Below are 17,171 nucleotides of genomic sequence, written 5' to 3'. Positions count from 1 at the left end.
GCCTCAGAGGACAGCAGGAGAAGGACCTCAACCCCCAATATTAGCAATTCATTAGTTTCTTAGGCCACAGCCCCAGGGACCTCCATAGAGCCTCTTAGCGGCACAGGACCCACAGATTCTGTACTACTCGCACTGGACGGAGAAAGCGTAATGTGGGAGGAGCTTCCTCAACCGTAGAGACGGGCAATGTATGTAAGAGGGCGGGGTCATACCGGAGCCTGCGCTGCGGGAGGGGGGGGGGGGGGGGAGGGGCAGAGCTACAGTCACATCACAGAGCAATGATTGCCTCTGGGGTCCCGGAGGCACCGGATCTGATCCATGGCCGAGATGGGCCCAGTCCCATGGCGGACCCAAGGACCCGTGATTGGCCGTCTCTTCCCTAGAAAACCCATTAAATCTCACACATATAGTAGAACTCAATCTGTATTAATGAAGAGAATAAATTCATACATAATACAAAAAATGCGATTTCCTCTAGTAGTGCAGGAGGAACCACCATCCCCCCTAACAGTGTCAGCTCCTAGGGCGAGGTAAGCATTGCACACCTACAGGCCTGCGGTATTATTGTATAATACATAGAGACCGGACCTCGTGTCATCATGTCCGTGTGACGCCCCCTGAAGAAGCGAGGCGAAGCGCGCGTCAGGTTGGTGCCATCATCCTCTCCTGGTTAGTATTGGCTGCCATCAGGTCCCTTGCACTTCTGTCAGTATACTGTTGACACATTGGGATTTTGTCCTTCGATCCCACACCGACATTGCAATGGACATGATGACACGAGGTCCGGTGTCCATGTATTATACAATAATACCGCAGGCCTGTAGGTGTGCAATGCTTAACTCGCCATAGGAGCCGACACTGTTAGGGGGGATGGTGGTTCCTCCTGCACTTCTACTACTAGAGGAAATCGCATATTTTGTATTATGTATGAATTTATTCTCTCCATTAATAACGATTGCGTTCTATGTGTGAGATTTACTGGGTTTTCTATCAGTTTGACATCTAATTACTGGTCGCCTCTTCCCCAGAGACAGACGTGGCGATCCGAGGACAGACCGCGGGGCCCAGAATTACAGTACACGTGATCCGAAAGGCTTCCAAATACTGACCGCTGCTAGAACACAACCCCAGAGAACTAAGGGTTAACAATGGCACATTGCTCTGGGTCTGGCCAGGAGAGGGTTAATGAGCACTGATTTTTTTTTTCTTTTCTTCTGTTTTAAAAAGCTGATAAATATTATTGCCCCTCCCCCCCAAGTCACAGGCCGGACCCCGCGCCCCTCCCCCCCAAGTCACAGGCCGGACCCCGCGCCCCTCCCCCCCAAGTCACAGGCCAAACACCCCCCCCCCCCCCCCCCCCCCCTTTTTACATAAATACTGAGGATTCAGATTTAGAAAAATAAAGAGGATTTCTCTGGGCGGGGGCTCCCCTCCCCCAAATAACAGTATATAGCGATATCCTGTACTCCCGTCACATTCAGTGCAAAACGCCATCTCATATCCCAGGGGCCACGCCAAGGTGGAGGGGGCTCCGGACCCCCAGACTCTGAGATCTTTGGGTGGGATGCGCACACGGACCCCGCAGGGAAGAAGATACGAAAACAAAAAGTGAAAAGGCATGGATAATAATAAATAAGTGGCGCAGTCTATGGTGCGGGGCCGGCGGCGCGCTCCGCGCCCCCTCACTCGTTCTTGCTGTTGTGCGACGTCTCCAGGTTGACCACTTGGAGCTCGGTCAGGTTACTGCTGCCAGATTGCTGCCCGATTACCGCCATCTGGTGGACGAAGCAGAAACGACAGGTCAGACGCAGCACGGATCCGGAGGGGCCTCTAGGGGGCAGCACACGGCCACAGACCAACCTGGTGGAGCTGCACTGCGGAGACTGGAATCTGGACAGTGCCGGACGGCGCGGTGAGGAAAACCTGCTGCACGCCACCTGCCGGGAAGAGGAGCGTCAGACAGATACAAGCACAACCCCCCCTCCCCCGCACAAGAGCGTTCGTGCCGTCAGCCTTACCCTGATCCTGGGAGTGGGACACCTGCATCGGGGCCCCCGAGGAGAAGGCATTGAGCACTGCCAGGCTCCCGTCGGTCAAACCCTGAGTGGGAGCATACATGACGGCATGGGGGCTGGGGTACATCATGTGGCCGCTGACGGTCGTGGGCACAGAGGAGGTCATGATAGCAGCAGGGAGGGTCACTGATGAGAGAGACGGTGGGCGGTCAGTGGGTGTCACACCGGGGCCACCCCTATACACCAGCACCCACACACCACTCACCTGTTCCACTCGATGAGGTCTGCACCAGGTCGGAGCTGCTGTCACTGGACGGGGACGCCTGGGTGGCGGGGTGCACCTGGATCGCCTGCACTGGAAGCTGCTGGGCCACAGCGCCCCCTGCTGGAGAGGAGGAGGAGGAGACCACAGGTGAGGCCGTGCCATCGGCTGCCAACCGTCACCATGGGGGGCGGCCGAGCACTTACCAGACATCAGGGTGAAGCCGGTGGGCAGCTGCATGAGACCCCCCGAGCTCATGACTCCGCCCTCAGTCTTCAGGATGGTTCCATTGGCGCTGGTGACAGGGGCCAAGTAGTTGGTGATGGGGAAGCTGTGCCCGCTGGTGACCTGCATGGAGGTGGATGTGGTGGGCGCAGTCTGGATGCTGGACGTGCCGGGAAGGCTGGACACTGTGAACGCCGGCTTCAGAGAGTCCTGTGGGGGAGAAGAGGAGAATAAGTATGTGCCCCCAGGTGGCTGAAGGGTTAACTCAGACACAGCTCCGGGCCCTCAGTGCTGCCCACTGTCTGCAAGGCCCCACAATGATGGGAGTGATGGCACGGGGCCATAACATGCAGATGATGCCACCGGCTGCAGATCCGGAATACACCAGTAAGACCAGTACACCGGCTGCAGATCCAGTATACACCAGTAAGACCAGTACACCGGCTGCAGATCCGGTATAGACCAGTACACCGGCTGCAGATCCGGAATACACCAGTAAGACCAGTACACCGGCTGCAGATCCGGTATACACCAGTACACCGGCTGCAGATCCGATATACACCAGTAAGACCAGTACACCGGCTGCAGATCCGGTATACACCAGTAAGACCAGTACACCGGCTGCAGATCCGGTATACACCAGTAAGACCAGTACACCGGCTGCAGATCCGGTATACACCAGTAAGACCAGTACACCGGCTGCAGATCCGGTATACACCAGTAAGACCAGTACACCGGCTGCAGATCCGATATACACCAGTAAGACCAGTACACCGGCTGCAGATCCGGTATACACCAGTAAGACCAGTACACCGGCTGCAGATCCGATATACACCAGTAAGACCAGTACACCGGCTGCAGATCCGATATACACCAGTAAGACCAGTACACCGGCTGCAGATCCGGTATACACCAGTAAGACCAGTACACCGGCTGCAGATCCGGTATACACCAGTAAGACCAGTACACCGGCTGCAGATCCGATATACACCAGTAAGACCAGTACACCGGCTGCAGATCCGATATACACCAGTAAGACCAGTACACCGGCTGCAGATCCGATATACACCAGTAAGACCAGTACACCGGCTGCAGATCCGATATACACCAGTAAGACCAGTACACCGGCTGCAGATCCGATATACACCAGTAAGACCAGTACACCGGCTGCAGATCCGATATACACCAGTAAGACCAGTACACCGGCTGCAGATCCGATATACACCAGTAAGACCAGTACACCGGCTGCAGATCCGGTATACACCAGTAAGACCAGTACACCGGCTGCAGATCCGGTATACACCAGTAAGACCAGCAGTACAGACGGGCCCCAGCACAGCCCCCGCCCGCCCCCCCAGCAGTACAGACGGGCCCCAGCGACACCCCCCCCAGCAGTACAGACGGGCCCCAGCACAGCCCCCCCCCCCGCAGTACAGACGGGCCCCAGCACAGCCCCCGCCCGCCCCCCCAGCAGTACAGACGGGCCCCAGCGACACCCCCCCCAGCAGTACAGACGGGCCCCAGCGACACCCCCCCCGCAGTACAGACGGGCCCCAGCACAGCCCCCGCCCGCCCCCCCAGCAGTACAGACGGGCCCCAGCGACCCCCCCCCCAGCAGTACAGACGGGCCCCAGCACAGCCCCCCCCCCCGCAGTACAGACGGGCCCCAGCACAGCCCCCCCCCCCCGCAGTACAGACGGGCCCCAGCACAGCCCCCCCCCCCCCCCCCCAGACGGGCCCCAGCACAGCCCCCGCCCCCCCCCCCCCCCCAGCAGTACAGACGGGCCCCAGCACAGCCCCCGCCCCCCCCCCAGCAGTACAGACGGGCCCCAGCACAGCCCCCCCCCAGCAGTACAGACGGGCCCCAGCACAGCCCCCTCCCCCCCCCCAGCAGTACAGACGGGCCCCAGCACAGCCCCCTCCCCCCCCCAGCAGTACAGACGGGCCCCAGCACAGCGCCCCCCCCCCCAGCAGTACAGACGGGCCCCTGCACAGATGACAGGCTGCCTTGGTCTGGGCCGGTTGGGTGATGACAGCTGCAGGGGGGGGCGGGGTCTTTTGTCCGCTCAGTGACGAAGCGCCCACCACAGCCCACCCGTCACATCAACACGCCAAGGTCACACGTCAAACACACGCTAAAAATATCAACACATGAGCAGCAGAAGGAGCAATGTGCACAGCAGCACAGAGTGTTACAGCAAGAGCATCACACCTCATGAAGCTGTGGAGGATAGGAGCTCATGTGACTACCAACTGACCAATCACATGATAGGATTGCACTCCTAGGGCGGCGCCACAACACCGGAGGCAGGGACTGAGGTAAATCCACACAGGCTGCTAGACCGGGCCCGGCCGCCGGGTCAGGGGCAGCGGGCCCGGCCAGGGGCAGCGGGCAGGGGCAGCGGGCACAGCGACCGGTCAGGGGCACCGGCAGAGGGCCCGGCCACCGGGTCAGGGACAGGGGGCACAGCGACCGGGCAGAGGGCCCGGCCACCGGGTCAGGGACAGTGGCAGCGGGCACGGCGACCGGGTCAGGGGCATCGGCAGAGGGCCCGGCGACCGGTCAGGGGCATCGGCAGAGGGCACAGTCACCGGGTCAGGGGCAGAGGGCACAGTCACCGGGTCAGGGGCAGAGGGCACAGTCACCGGGGCAGAGGGCACAGTCACCGGGGCAGAGGGCACAGTCACCGGGGCAGAGGGCACAGTCACCGGGGCAGAGGGCACAGTCACCGGGGCAGAGGGCACAGTCACCGGGGCAGAGGGCACAGTCACCGGGGCAGAGGGCACAGTCACCGGGGCAGAGGGCACAGTCACCGGGGCAGAGGGCACAGTCACCGGGTCAGGGGCAGAGGGCACAGTCACCGGGTCAGGGGCAGAGGGCACAGTCACCGGGTCAGGGGCAGAGGGCACAGTCACCGGTCAGGGGCAGAGGGCACAGTCACCGGTCAGGGGCAGAGGGCACAGTCACCGGTCAGGGGCAGAGGGCACAGTCACCGGGTCAGGGGCAGAGGGCACAGTCACCGGGTCAGGGGCAGAGGGCACAGTCACCGGGTCAGGGGCAGAGGGCACAGTCACCGGTCAGGGGCAGAGGGCACAGTCACCGGTCAGGGGCAGAGGGCACAGTCACCGGTCAGGGGCAGAGGGCACAGTCACCGGTCAGGGGCAGCGGGCACAGTCACCGGTCAGGGGCAGCAGCGTGCAGTGCTGGACCCTCCTGGCAGCTCGCAGCCGGCTCGGGACCCTCCCCCTCCCATACACAGACAGCTGCGTCTTATAAGGAATGCGGGGGTCCTGCCAGCAGCTCGCGGCCGCTCCTTATAAGGCCACCGAGGAAGAATCACAATTTTATCAATGAGAAGTGAGAGACGCAGCTGCCAGGAGGAGGGGGAGAGGAACACCTGTCCCTTGTCTGTCCTCACATGAAGGGGGAGGGGGGCCAGCGCTATGTCAACCAGCAGACGGCCAGGACTCCAGTGCTCCCAGTTATCGCTGGGAATTCCTTCCAGGTTACTACAGGTGGTTGTGTCTCCGGACATCCCCCCCCCATAGGTGTGCTTACCTGAATGCAAGACCGCCCTACTATTCAAACTTGGGAGCAGGGGCCCACATTCTCATGATCTGTGGGGGCCCCAGCAGTCTGACCCCCTGTCCTGTTGTCTTCACCTCTTTAACCCCTTCCTGACCACCCCATGTAGATTTAGCGGTTGTGCGAGCTCTCGGGACTAATGTATGCGATCAACAATAACATCAATCACATAGGTGTGACCACGGCATCTGGGAGGTTATTGACCGGGGGCGTGTCCTCCCAGCTGTGCCCCCCCCCCCCGGTGAGGATCGGGGAAGCTGGACGTAGTGTGTCCTCCTGAGTGATCCGAGGGCCGGGTAGTGTGAGCAGCAATGGTGGAGGGGGGGGGATCGTGTGCGGAAAACGCCCGTTCTATTAAAATACTAAAATGTCTATACCATACGGCAAACGGCGAAACTAAGTCAAATTGGCCGATTCACCCTCAAAATAACAAAAAATGTAATAACAAAAAAGTGATCAAAAACTCTTACACAACTCAGAAGGGCACAAGAAAAACTATATAAATGTGGTATCACTGTAATCGTACTGACCCCGAGAAAGAAGAGAACAGGTCAGTTTTATCTCATAGGGAACGCTGTAAAAACAAAACCCATAAAACTATATAAATGTGGTATCTCTGTAATCGTACTGACCGGAGAATGAAGAGAACAGGTCAGTTTTATCTCATAGGGAACGCTGTAAACACAAAACCCATAAAACTATATAAATGTGGTATCACTGTAATCGTACTGACCCAGAGAATGAAGGGAACAGGTCAGTTTTATATCATAGGGAACGTCGTAAAAACAAAACCCATAAAACTATATAAATGTGGTATCACTGTAATCGTACTGACCCGGAGAATGAAGAGAACAGGTCAGTTTTATCTCATAGGGAACGTCGTAAAAACAAAACCCATAAAACTATATAAATGTGGTATCTCTGTAATCGTACTGACCGGAGAATGGAGGGAACAGGTCAGTTTTATCTCATAGGGAACACTGTAAAAACAAAACCCATAAAACTATATAAATGTGGTATCTCTGTAATCGTACTGACCGGAGAATGAAGAGAACAGGTCAGTTTTATATCATAGGGAACGTCGTAAAAACAAAACCCATAAAACTATATAAATGTGGTATCACTGTAATCGTACTGACCAGGAGAATGGAGGGAACAGGTCAGTTTTATCTCATAGGGAACACTGTAAATACAAAACCCATAAAACTATATAAATGTGGTATCTCTGTAATCGTACTGACCGGAGAATGAAGGGAACAGGACAGTTTTATCTCATAGGGAACGCTGTAAATACAAAACCCATAAAACTATATAAATGTGGTATCACTGTAATCGTACTGACCCGGAGAATGAAGAGAACAGGTCAGTTTTATCTCATAGGGAACACTGTAAATACAAAACCCATAAAACTATATAAATGTGGTATCACTGTAATCGTACTGACCCGGAGAATGAAGGGAACAGGTCAGTTTTATCTCATAGGGAACGCTGTAAACAGAAAACCCATAAAACTATATAAATGTGGTATCTCTGTAATCGTACTGACCCGGAGAATGAAGAGAACAGGACAGTTTTATCTCATAGGGAACGCTGTAAACAGAAAACCCATAAAACTATATAAATGTGGTATCTCTGTAATCGTACTGACCGGAGAACGAAGAGAACAGGTCAGATTTATCTCATAGGGAACGCTGTAAATACAAAACCCATAAAACTATATAAATGTGGTATCACTGTAATCGTACTGACCGGAGAATGAAGGGAACAGGTCAGTTTTATCTCATAGGGAACGCCGTAAAAACAAAACCCATAAAACTATATAAATGTGGTATCACTGTAATCGTACTGACCGGAGAATGAAGGGAACAGGTCAGTTTTATCTCATAGGGAACGCCGTAAAAACAAAACCCATAAAACTATATAAATGTGGTATCACTGTAATCGTACTGACCGGAGAATGAAGTGAACAGGTCAGTTTTATCTCATAGGGAACACTATAAATACAAAACCCATAAAACTATATAAATGTGGTATCACTGTAATCGTACTGACCCAGAGAATGAAGGGAACAGGTCAGTTTTATCTCATAGGGAACGCCGTAAAAACAAAACCCATAAAACTATATAAATGTGGTATCACTGTAATCGTACTGACCCGGAGAATGAAGGGAACAGGTCAGTTTTATATAAAAGGAAAAGCCATATAAACAAAACCCATAAAACTATATAAATGTGGTATCACTGTAATCGTACTGACCCGGAGAATGAAGAGAACAGGTCAGTTTTATCTCATAGGGAACACTGTAAAAACAAAACCCATAAAACTATATAAATGTGGTATCACTGTAATCGTACTGACCCGGAGAATGAAGGGAACAGGACAGTTTTATCTAATAGGGAACGCTGTAAAAACAAAACCCATAAAACTATATAAATGTGGTATCGCTGTAATCGTACTGACCCGGAGAATGAGGGGAACAGGACAGTTTTATCTCATAGGGAACGCTGTAAAAACAAACCCATAAAACTATATAAATGTGGTATCACTGTAATCGTACTGACCCGGAGAATGAAGGGAACAGGTCAGTTTTATCTCATAGGGAACGCTGTAAATACAAAACCCATAAAACTATATAAATGTGGTATCACTGTAATCGTACTGACCGGAGAATGAGGAGAACAGGTTAGTTTTATCTCATAGGGAACGCTGTAAACACAAAACCCATAAAACTATATAAATGTGGTATCACTGTAATCGTACTGACCCGGAGAATGAAGAGAACAGGTCAGTTTTATCTCATAGGGAACACTGTAAATACAAAACCCATAAAACTATATAAATGTGGTATCACTGTAATCGTACTGACCGGAGAATGAAGAGAACAGGACAGTTTTATCTCATAGGGAACACTGTAAAAACAAAACCCATAAAACTATATAAATGTGGTATCACTGTAATCGTACTGACCGGAGAATGAAGAGAACAGGTCAGTTTTATCTCATAGGGAACGCTGTAAAAACAAAACCCATAAAACTATATAAATGTGGTATCACTGTAATCGTACTGACCGGAGAATGAAGAGAACAGGTCAGTTTTATATAAAAGGAAAAGCCATATAAACAAAACCCATAAAACTATATAAATGTGGTATCACTGTAATCGTACTGACCCGGAGAATGAAGGGAACAGGTCAGTTTTATCTCATAGGGAATGCTGTAAAAACAAAACCCATAAAACTATATAAATGTGGTATCTCTGTAATCGTACTGACCCGGAGAATGAAGGGAACAGGTCAGTTTTATCTCATAGGGCAAAACAGAACCCATAAAACTGTGGAATTGCATTGTTTTTTGTAATTCCACCCGCTTCCCAGAACACAATGTACAGCAGTAAATGTTGCCATTAGAAAGTGCATCGTGTCCTGCACAGAAGCGGCCGCCCTCGTACGGCTACGTGAACTGAAAAATAAAAAAAATTATGGCTTTCAGAAAGCTGGGATGAAAAAACAAAAGCGATAAAACGGAAAATGTCTCAGTCATGAAGGTTAAAGGGGTCATCAGTATCTGACTGGTGGGCTCCGATTCCCTGCACCCCCGCCCATCAGCTGTTTTAGGCCCGCCCCCCCCCCGAGCACAGCGCCCTACATTGTATAGTGGCCGTGTGTGGTACTGTATTCAGATGAATGGGGTGGAGCTGCATCCAGGGGTCGGCAACCTCCCGCACTCCAGCTGTGGTGAAACTACAACCACCAGCATGCATACAAAATACACATTGAAGTGAATGGAGCATACTGGGAAATGTAGTGGTGGAGGTTACTGACCCCCGGCCTAGGCCACGTAACCAATGACATCACTGGCCAAAGAAGAGGATGGAGCGCACGGCGGCGGCCCAGGACCTATCCAGAGGAAAGCCAGTAAGACCCCCGGATTACAGCAGTCTACGGGAGAAGCGATCAGAATCAGTCTGATCCCGACAGCTCAAACCTAAAGTACTAAAAATATGAAACATTAAAATCAGCCCCCCCCCACCAAATTTGCATATAAAACGAAAGATAACTGGCATCGCCACAGCCCAGAACACGCCCCGACGCCAGGCCACAGCCCAAAGGACGCCCCGCCGCCAAGCCACAGCTCAGAGCTCGCCCCGCCGCCAGGCCACAGACCAGAGCTCGCCCCGCCGCCAGGCCACAGCTCGCCCCGCCGCCAGGCCACAGACCAGAGCTCGCCCCGCCGCCAGGCCACAGACCAGAGCTCGCCCCGCCGCCAGGCCACAGACCAGAGCTCGCCCCGCCGCCAGGCCACAGACCAGAGCTCGCCCCGCCGCCAGGCCACAGACCAGAGCTCGCCCCGCCGCCAGGCCACAGACCAGAGCTCGCCCCGCCGCCAGGCCACAGACCAGAGCTCGCCCCGCCGCCAGGCCACAGACCAGAGCTCGCCCCGCCGCCAGGCCACAGACCAGAGCTCGCCCCGCCGCCAGGCCACAGACCAGAGCTCGCCCCGCCGCCAGGCCACAGACCAGAGCTCGCCCCGCCGCCAGGCCACAGACCAGAGCTCGCCCCGCCGCCAGGCCACAGACCAGAGCTCGCCCCGCCGCCAGGCCACAGACCAGAGCTCGCCCCGCCGCCAGGCCACAGACCAGAGCTCGCCCCGCCGCCAGGCCACAGACCAGAGCTCGCCCCGCCGCCAGGCCACAGACCAGAGCTCGCCCCGCCGCCAGGCCACAGACCAGAGCTCGCCCCGCCGCCAGGCCACAGACCAGAGCTCGCCCCGCCGCCAGGCCACAGACCAGAGCTCGCCCCGCCGCCAGGCCACAGACCAGAGCTCGCCCCGCCGCCAGGCCACAGACCAGAGCTCGCCCTGCAGTCAGACCACAGTCTTCACAGAGGTCCAGAAAGCAGACACTAAGGGTCCATTCACACGTCTGTATGTGTTTTGCATATCCGCAAAACACGGACACCGGCAATGTGCGTTCCACATTTTGCGGACCGCACATCGCCGGCACTCTCATAGAAAATGCCTTTTCTTGTTCGCAATTACGGACAAGAATAGGACATGTTCTATTTTTTTTGCGGAACGGAAGTGCAGATCTGAAAATGCGGATATAACATTCCAGCCCCATTGAAAATTGCGGAACGGATGCGGACCTATTTTCAGACGTGTGAATGGACCCTTAACCAGACAGATGAATTATTGGCCAATCCAGAGCCGACCATCTCACCACATGACCAGCAGGCGCCATGTTTGCACCACACTCACAGGAGCTTCAGTGCCCCCTCCGACTCACCTTGGTTTCTCCACTGCTATCAGACTCGGACACTTGGTAGGTGAGGTCCGTCTCTTCGAAGCCAGTTGCACTCATGCGCTGGTCAGTGGAGGGGTCCGAGCGAGGGGGAGAGTCCGGAGAGTTCAGACAAGTCTGGATTAACGCTTTCCCCGTCTCACTGGTGATCATTGGCTGAAGTTTCCTTGTGGCAAAGGTGTAGACGTGTCCAGTCTCACTGGCCACCAGCAGCAGGACCTGCGTCCCCGTCAGCGTGGACAACTCGTACGCCTGCAAGGAGAAGAAGCGAAGGGTTAATGATCAGGACAGCACAAGGACCAGACCACCTCCCCAGGCTTCATGAAGAGCAGTGAAATGTCACACGGGCCTGATGACATCACAACCCCCCCCAGACAGCATGCTGCATGAGGAGGTCTCAGGATGTGTGGCTTCCCTCCCCCACCCAGCTGTTATCACCTGGGCATCTGCTTCTCATCTCACTGAGGAGGGGGTCTCCTCACACCCCTGGAGACAGAACACAGACCCCCCAGCAGGAAGCACCAGGATGTCAGCTCCATCTTACGTGTCCTTCTGAGAGCAGACATGACTCCTGGTCAGCGAGGAGTCTGAGGACAGGGTCCTGGGGGCCCTGCATCAAAATATTCTACGCTATTAAAGGGGGTGTTCGCCTTCCATAAAAACTCAAGCATCCCTACTATCCCCCTTCTTCTCTGCCGCCAATCACTGGCCTCTGCAGTGCATAGGACAGCAGACTGCGAGGGGGAGAAGAGGGCGAGTATGACGTCTTATGGCCCGGGCTTTTACTGAACTCTGACAACTCCTGTAATATCTAATATATCATGCAGACGTTGTCATAGGAATTCTGGAAAATGGGTGGGTACGTCTGTGGTCAGTCCTGGATGGTTGGCGGTGGTGGGTACGTCTGTGGTCAGTGGAGTCAGTCCTGGATGGTTGGCGGTGGTGGGTACGTCTGTGGTCAGTCCTGGATGGTTGGCGGTGGTGGGTACGTCTGTGGTCAGTGGAGTCAGTCCTGGATGGTTGGCGGTGGTGGGTACGTCTGTGGTCAGTCCTGGATGGTTGGCGGTGGTGGGTACGTCTGTGGTCAGTGGAGTCAGTCCTGGATGGTTGGCGGTGGTGGGTACGTCTGTGGTCAGTGGAGTCAGTCCTGGATGGTTGGCGGTGGTGGGTACATTTGTGGTCAGTCCTGGATGGGTGGCGGTGGTGGGTACGTCTATGGTCAGTGGGGTAAGTCCTGGATGGTTGACGGTGGAGGGTACATCTGGTCAGTGAGGTTGGTCAGGGATGGTTGGCGGTGGTGGGTACGTAGCGGTCAGTCCTGGATGGCTGTGGGTGGTGGGTACATCTGTGGGGTAAGTCCTGGATGGTTGGCGGTGGAGGGTACATCTGGTCAGTGAGGTTGGTCAGGGATGGTTGGCGGTGGTGGGTATGTGGGGTCAGTCCTGGATGGCTGTGGGTGGTGGGTACATCTGTGGTCAGTGAGGTCGGTCCTGGATGGTTGGTGGCGGAGGGTATGTCTGGTCAGTCAGGGAAGGCTGGCGGTGGTGGGTACGTTGGGGTCAGTCCTGGATGGTTGGCGGTTGAGGGTACATCTGGTCAATAGGGGTAGGTCCTGGATGGTTGGCGGTGGTGGGTACATCTGTGGTCAGTGAGGTCAGTCCTGGATGGTTGGCGGTGGTGGGTACGTCTGTGGTCAGTGGAGTCAATCCTGGATGGTTGGCGGTGGTGGGTACGTCTGTGGTCAGTGGAGTCAGTCCTGGATGGTTGGCGGTGGTGGGTACGTCTGTGGTCAGTCTTGGATGGCTGGCGGTGGTGGGTACGTCTGTGGTCAGTGGAGTCAGTCCTGGATGGTTGGCGGTGGTGGGTACATCTGTGGTCGGCCCTGGATGGTTGGCGGAGGTGGGTACATCTGTGGTCAATGGAGTCGGTCCTCTACCTCACAGACTGTGGGGTAACGGAAAGCTTACAAGTGCCCCCTGTCTATATGGATGGGACATTACACTAGCTATGGTCATAGGACATGGGCAGTTGTACCAAAGCAATTGGAGCAGCACCAGCCCTGACAGCGTTGTCATCCACTGCACAGGACCACGAGGATCCACATAATTCACTAGGTCGGGGATACGCGGCGCTCTCAGTAGTGTGACTGACCACCAAGCGGTCTAATCTTGTGCAGGTGTCATGAGCACAGTCCTCATAAAACAGACATGTCCTCAATGGGCCCAGAGATGTCCCCGCAAGAAGATTAACCCACCGGTCATAGAGCACGACTAGAACCCCAATCTTCCATCACCACTGGTCTTCATTACCCCTTCTACTTCTCCAGTCCTCCCCGGTCTTTGACCCCTTGACCCCCCAGCCTTGCTCAGCACCAGTTGCTCCCTCATACCCAGCTATCCTCCCCTTCTTCATACTGGTTTTCCACTCCTCCGGTCACCCCTTCACTCCCCGGATCCTCCTCATTTTCCAATCTTCCTCCCCGGTCTCCCTCACCTTCTTCATGATGCCTGTCTTCCTCCCCCTGGGCCCCAGTCCTCCTCTCCCCCAGGGGCCCTCACCTTCTTCATGATGCCCGTCTCCCTCCCCCAGGGCCTTAGTCTTCCTCTCCCCCGATCCCCCAGGCCCTCACCTCTTCATGATGCCCGTCTCCCTCCCCCTGGGCCCCAGTCCTCCTCTACCCGTTCCCCACCTTCATGATGCCCGTCTTCCTCCTATCCCCCTCACCTTCTTCATTAAGCCTGTCTTCCTCCCCCCAGTCCCTGGTTCACCTCTCCACAGTCCTCTCACCCCCTCGGCCCTCACGTTTTCATGATGCCCATCTTCCTCTACCAGGCCCCCTGGTCCTGCTCCCCCCAGTCCCCCTCTTCTTCATGATGCCCATCTTCCTCCCTCCGGTCCTCCTTACCCGGACCACCTATGGGCCCTCACCTTCTTCATGATGCCCATCTTCCTCTACCCGGCCCCCTGGTCCTTGGTTCTGCTCCCCCCCCCTCTTCTTCATGATACCCATCTTCCTCCCTCCGATCCTCCTTAACCCAGACCACCCATGTGCCCTCACCTTCTTCATGATGCCCGTCTTCCTCTCCCCAGTTCCCCTCCCCCCCCCCCCCCCCCGTACTCCTCATACCCCTGGTTCCCCGGTCATCCCCCCCAGTCTTCATGATGCCCATCTTCCTCTCACCGCTTCCCCCCCAGTCCTCCTCCTCCTATCCAATTCCTGGTCCTTCTCCCACAGGTTCCCCTTCCCCAGGAGCTCCGGGCCCTCACCTTCATGACGCCCGTCTCCCTCCCCCTGGGCCCTAGTCCTCTTCTCCCCCAGGGGCCCTCACCTTCTTCATGATGCCCGTCTCCCTCCCCCTGTCCCCCAGGGGCCCTCACCTTCTTCATGACGCCCGTCTCCCTCCCCCTGTCCCTCAGGGGCCCCAGGCCCTCACCTTCTTCATGATGCCAGTCTCCTCCCCCTGGGCCCCAGTCCTCCTCTCCCCCTGTCCCCCAGGGGCCCTCACCTTCTTCATGACGCCCGTCTCCCTCCCCCTGTCCCTCAGGGGCCCCAGGCCCTCACCTTCTTCATGATGCCAGTCTCCCTCCCCCTGGGCCCCAGTCCTCCTCTCCCCCTGTCCCCCAGGGGCCCTCACCTTCTTCATGATGCCCGTCTCCCTCCCCCTGTCCCCCAGGGGCCCTCACCTTCTTCATGATGCCAGTCTCCCTCCCCCTGGGCCCCAGTCCTCCTCTCCCCCTGGGGCCCTCACCTTCTTCATGACGCCCGTCTCCCTCCCCCTGTCCCTCAGGGGCCCCGGGCCCTCACCTTCTTCATGACGCCCGTCTCCCTCCCCCTGTCCCCCAGGGGCCCCGGGCCCTCACCTTCTTCATGATGCCCGTCTTCCTCTTGCTGAACGTCGTGTACCTCCGCAGCTTGTTATCGATAAACTCCATCTTGATCTTGACGCGGCCCCGGGTCTTCTTGCCCGGTTTGGCCCCGGACACACTGCCGCTGGCCCCAGGATACCCTCCAGCGACAGCCCCGAGGGCCCCCGGCTCCGGGCCCCCGAGCTCCAGCTCTGTCAGCCCGCGCTTCACCCCCCGGGACACGGCCGGAGACTCGTCGTCCTCCCCGGAGTCGGAGGTGGCTTCACTGCCGCTGCACCCGGCCCCGCCGCCCGGAGTCCCCTCATAGCGGGGCAGCCCCTGCGGCCTCCCCCGGCCCGGAGAGCCTCCGTTCCCGGTCCTGCGAGGCAGCGCCATCCCGGGGATCCGGCCTAGAGACGAACCGTTCCCCGAGGAGGCCCCGGCCTGGCTGGGAAGCATGTCCCGCTCCTCACCGACGGCTGCGGCTCCTCGCAGCGCCCATCAATGCCCGGAAGACGCGGCGGCTCCTGACTGTCCCGGGCTCTGCGCTCTACTCCCGGCTTCCCCGCGAATCCGCGCCTCAGCCAATCACAGCACCGCGCCGACCAATGACAGCGGATCCGTCCGCCGAGGCCGGGACTATTTCCCCTTCCACCACTGGGGCGGCTGCAGCGCACTGATCCCGCGCGCCACAGCAGAACTATTTTCAGCCATATAAAGCGATTCAATGTTTCCTTTTATGGAAAAGCCTTTCCTTATATGGTGAGTCACCGCTCGGAACGCTCATTGGCTGAGCTCTGGGGAAAGCAAACTGCCCATTGGGCTGCGGACGGAAGAGGGCGGGCGAATTGTTGCCGTGTGTGACGTCACGGAGTCAAGTAACCTGCGAACGGCGGGACGACTAATGTCACAAGAGTCCAACCTGAGGGGAAAATAACACCACCCGGCCTGACTGACCACCTGAACCTGCCCTCACCACCCGGCCTGACTGACCACCTGAACCTGCCCTCACCACCCGGCCTGACTGACCACCTGAACCTGCCCTCACCACCCGGCCTGACTGACCACCTGAACCTGCCCTCACCACCCGGCCTGACTGACCACCTGAACCTGCCCTCAACACCTGGCCTGACTGACCACCTGAACCTGCCCTCACCACCCGGCCTGACTGACCACCTGAACCTGCCCTCAACACCTGGCCTGACTGACCACCTGAACCTGCCCTCACCACCCGGCCTGACTGACCACCTGAACCTGCCCTCACCACCCGGCCTGACTGACCACCTGAACCTGCCCTCACCACCTGGCCTGACTGACCACCTGAACCTGCCCTCACCACGCGGCCTGACTGACCACCTGAACCTGCCCTCACCACCCGGCCTGACTGACCACCTGAACCTGCCCTCACCACCCGGCCTGACTGACCACCTGAACCTGCCCTCACCAACTGGCCTGACTGACCACCTGAACCTGCCCTCGATACCGGGCCTGACTGACCACCTGAACCTGCCCTCACCAACTGGCCTGACTGACCACCTGAACCTGCCCTCAACACCCGGCCTGACTGACCACCTGAACCTGCCCTCAACACCCGGCCTGACTGACCACCTGAACCTGCCCTCACCACCCGGCCTGACTGACCACCTGAACCTGCCCTCACCACCCGGCCTGACTGACCACCTGAACCTGCCCTCACCACCCGGCCTGACTGACCACCTGAACCTGCCCTCACCACCCGGCCTGACTGACCTCCTGAACCTGCCCTCACCACCCGGCCTGACTGACCACCTGAACCTGCCCTCACCACCCGGCCTGACTGACCACCTGAACCTGCCCTCACCACCTGGCCTGACTGACCACCTGAACCTGCCCTCACCACCTGGCCTGACTGACCACCTGAACCTGCCCTCACCACCTGGCCTGACTGACCACCTGAACC

The 17,171-nt window shown here is 56.8% G+C and overlaps 1 protein-coding gene across 3 annotated transcripts; it reads right to left on the bottom strand.

Annotated features, from left to right (window-relative positions):
- Window positions 1-1,041: 1,041 nt before the first annotated feature.
- On the bottom strand, window positions 1,042-15,881 carry SRF (serum response factor). Of its 3 annotated transcripts, none has more exons than XM_040430876.1 (7): window positions 15,248-15,878; window positions 11,372-11,638; window positions 2,484-2,712; window positions 2,281-2,400; window positions 2,019-2,201; window positions 1,861-1,937; window positions 1,042-1,775 (listed from the first exon to the last, which is right to left on the bottom strand). In XM_040430876.1, exons 1-7 carry the CDS (start codon window positions 15,689-15,691, stop codon window positions 1,683-1,685), a joined length of 1,413 nt encoding a protein of 470 aa, XP_040286810.1. In that variant the 5' UTR covers window positions 15,692-15,878; the 3' UTR covers window positions 1,042-1,682. The 3 variants fall into 3 exon arrangements, with proteins under 3 accessions (XP_040286810.1, XP_040286811.1, XP_040286812.1); XM_040430877.1 differs by having other exon boundaries at window positions 1,626-1,775; window positions 2,281-2,397; window positions 15,248-15,881; XM_040430878.1 differs by lacking the exon at window positions 15,248-15,878 and adding an exon at window positions 14,445-14,464 and having other exon boundaries at window positions 1,626-1,775.
- Between the last annotated feature and the right edge of the window lie 1,290 nt (window positions 15,882-17,171).

Source organism: Bufo bufo, chromosome 4 (assembly GCF_905171765.1).
Source record: "Bufo bufo chromosome 4, aBufBuf1.1, whole genome shotgun sequence".
Lineage (NCBI taxonomy): Eukaryota > Metazoa > Chordata > Amphibia > Anura > Bufonidae > Bufo > Bufo bufo.
The sequence above is the reverse complement of the archived record's forward strand: the minus strand, read 5'-3'. Positions and strand labels throughout refer to the sequence as shown.

Coding starts and splice junctions, on each gene's coding strand:
- SRF (XM_040430876.1), bottom strand. CDS start 15,691: ATGCTTCCCAGCCAGGCCGGGGCCTCCTCGGGGAACGGTTCGTCTCTA. Junction 2,202..2,280: donor GACCTCATCGAGTGGAACAG/GTGAGTGGTGTG, acceptor CTCTCTCATCAG/TGACCCTCCCTGCTGCTATC. Junction 1,938..2,018: donor GTCCCACTCCCAGGATCAGG/GTAAGGCTGACG, acceptor TCTTCCCGGCAG/GTGGCGTGCAGCAGGTTTTC.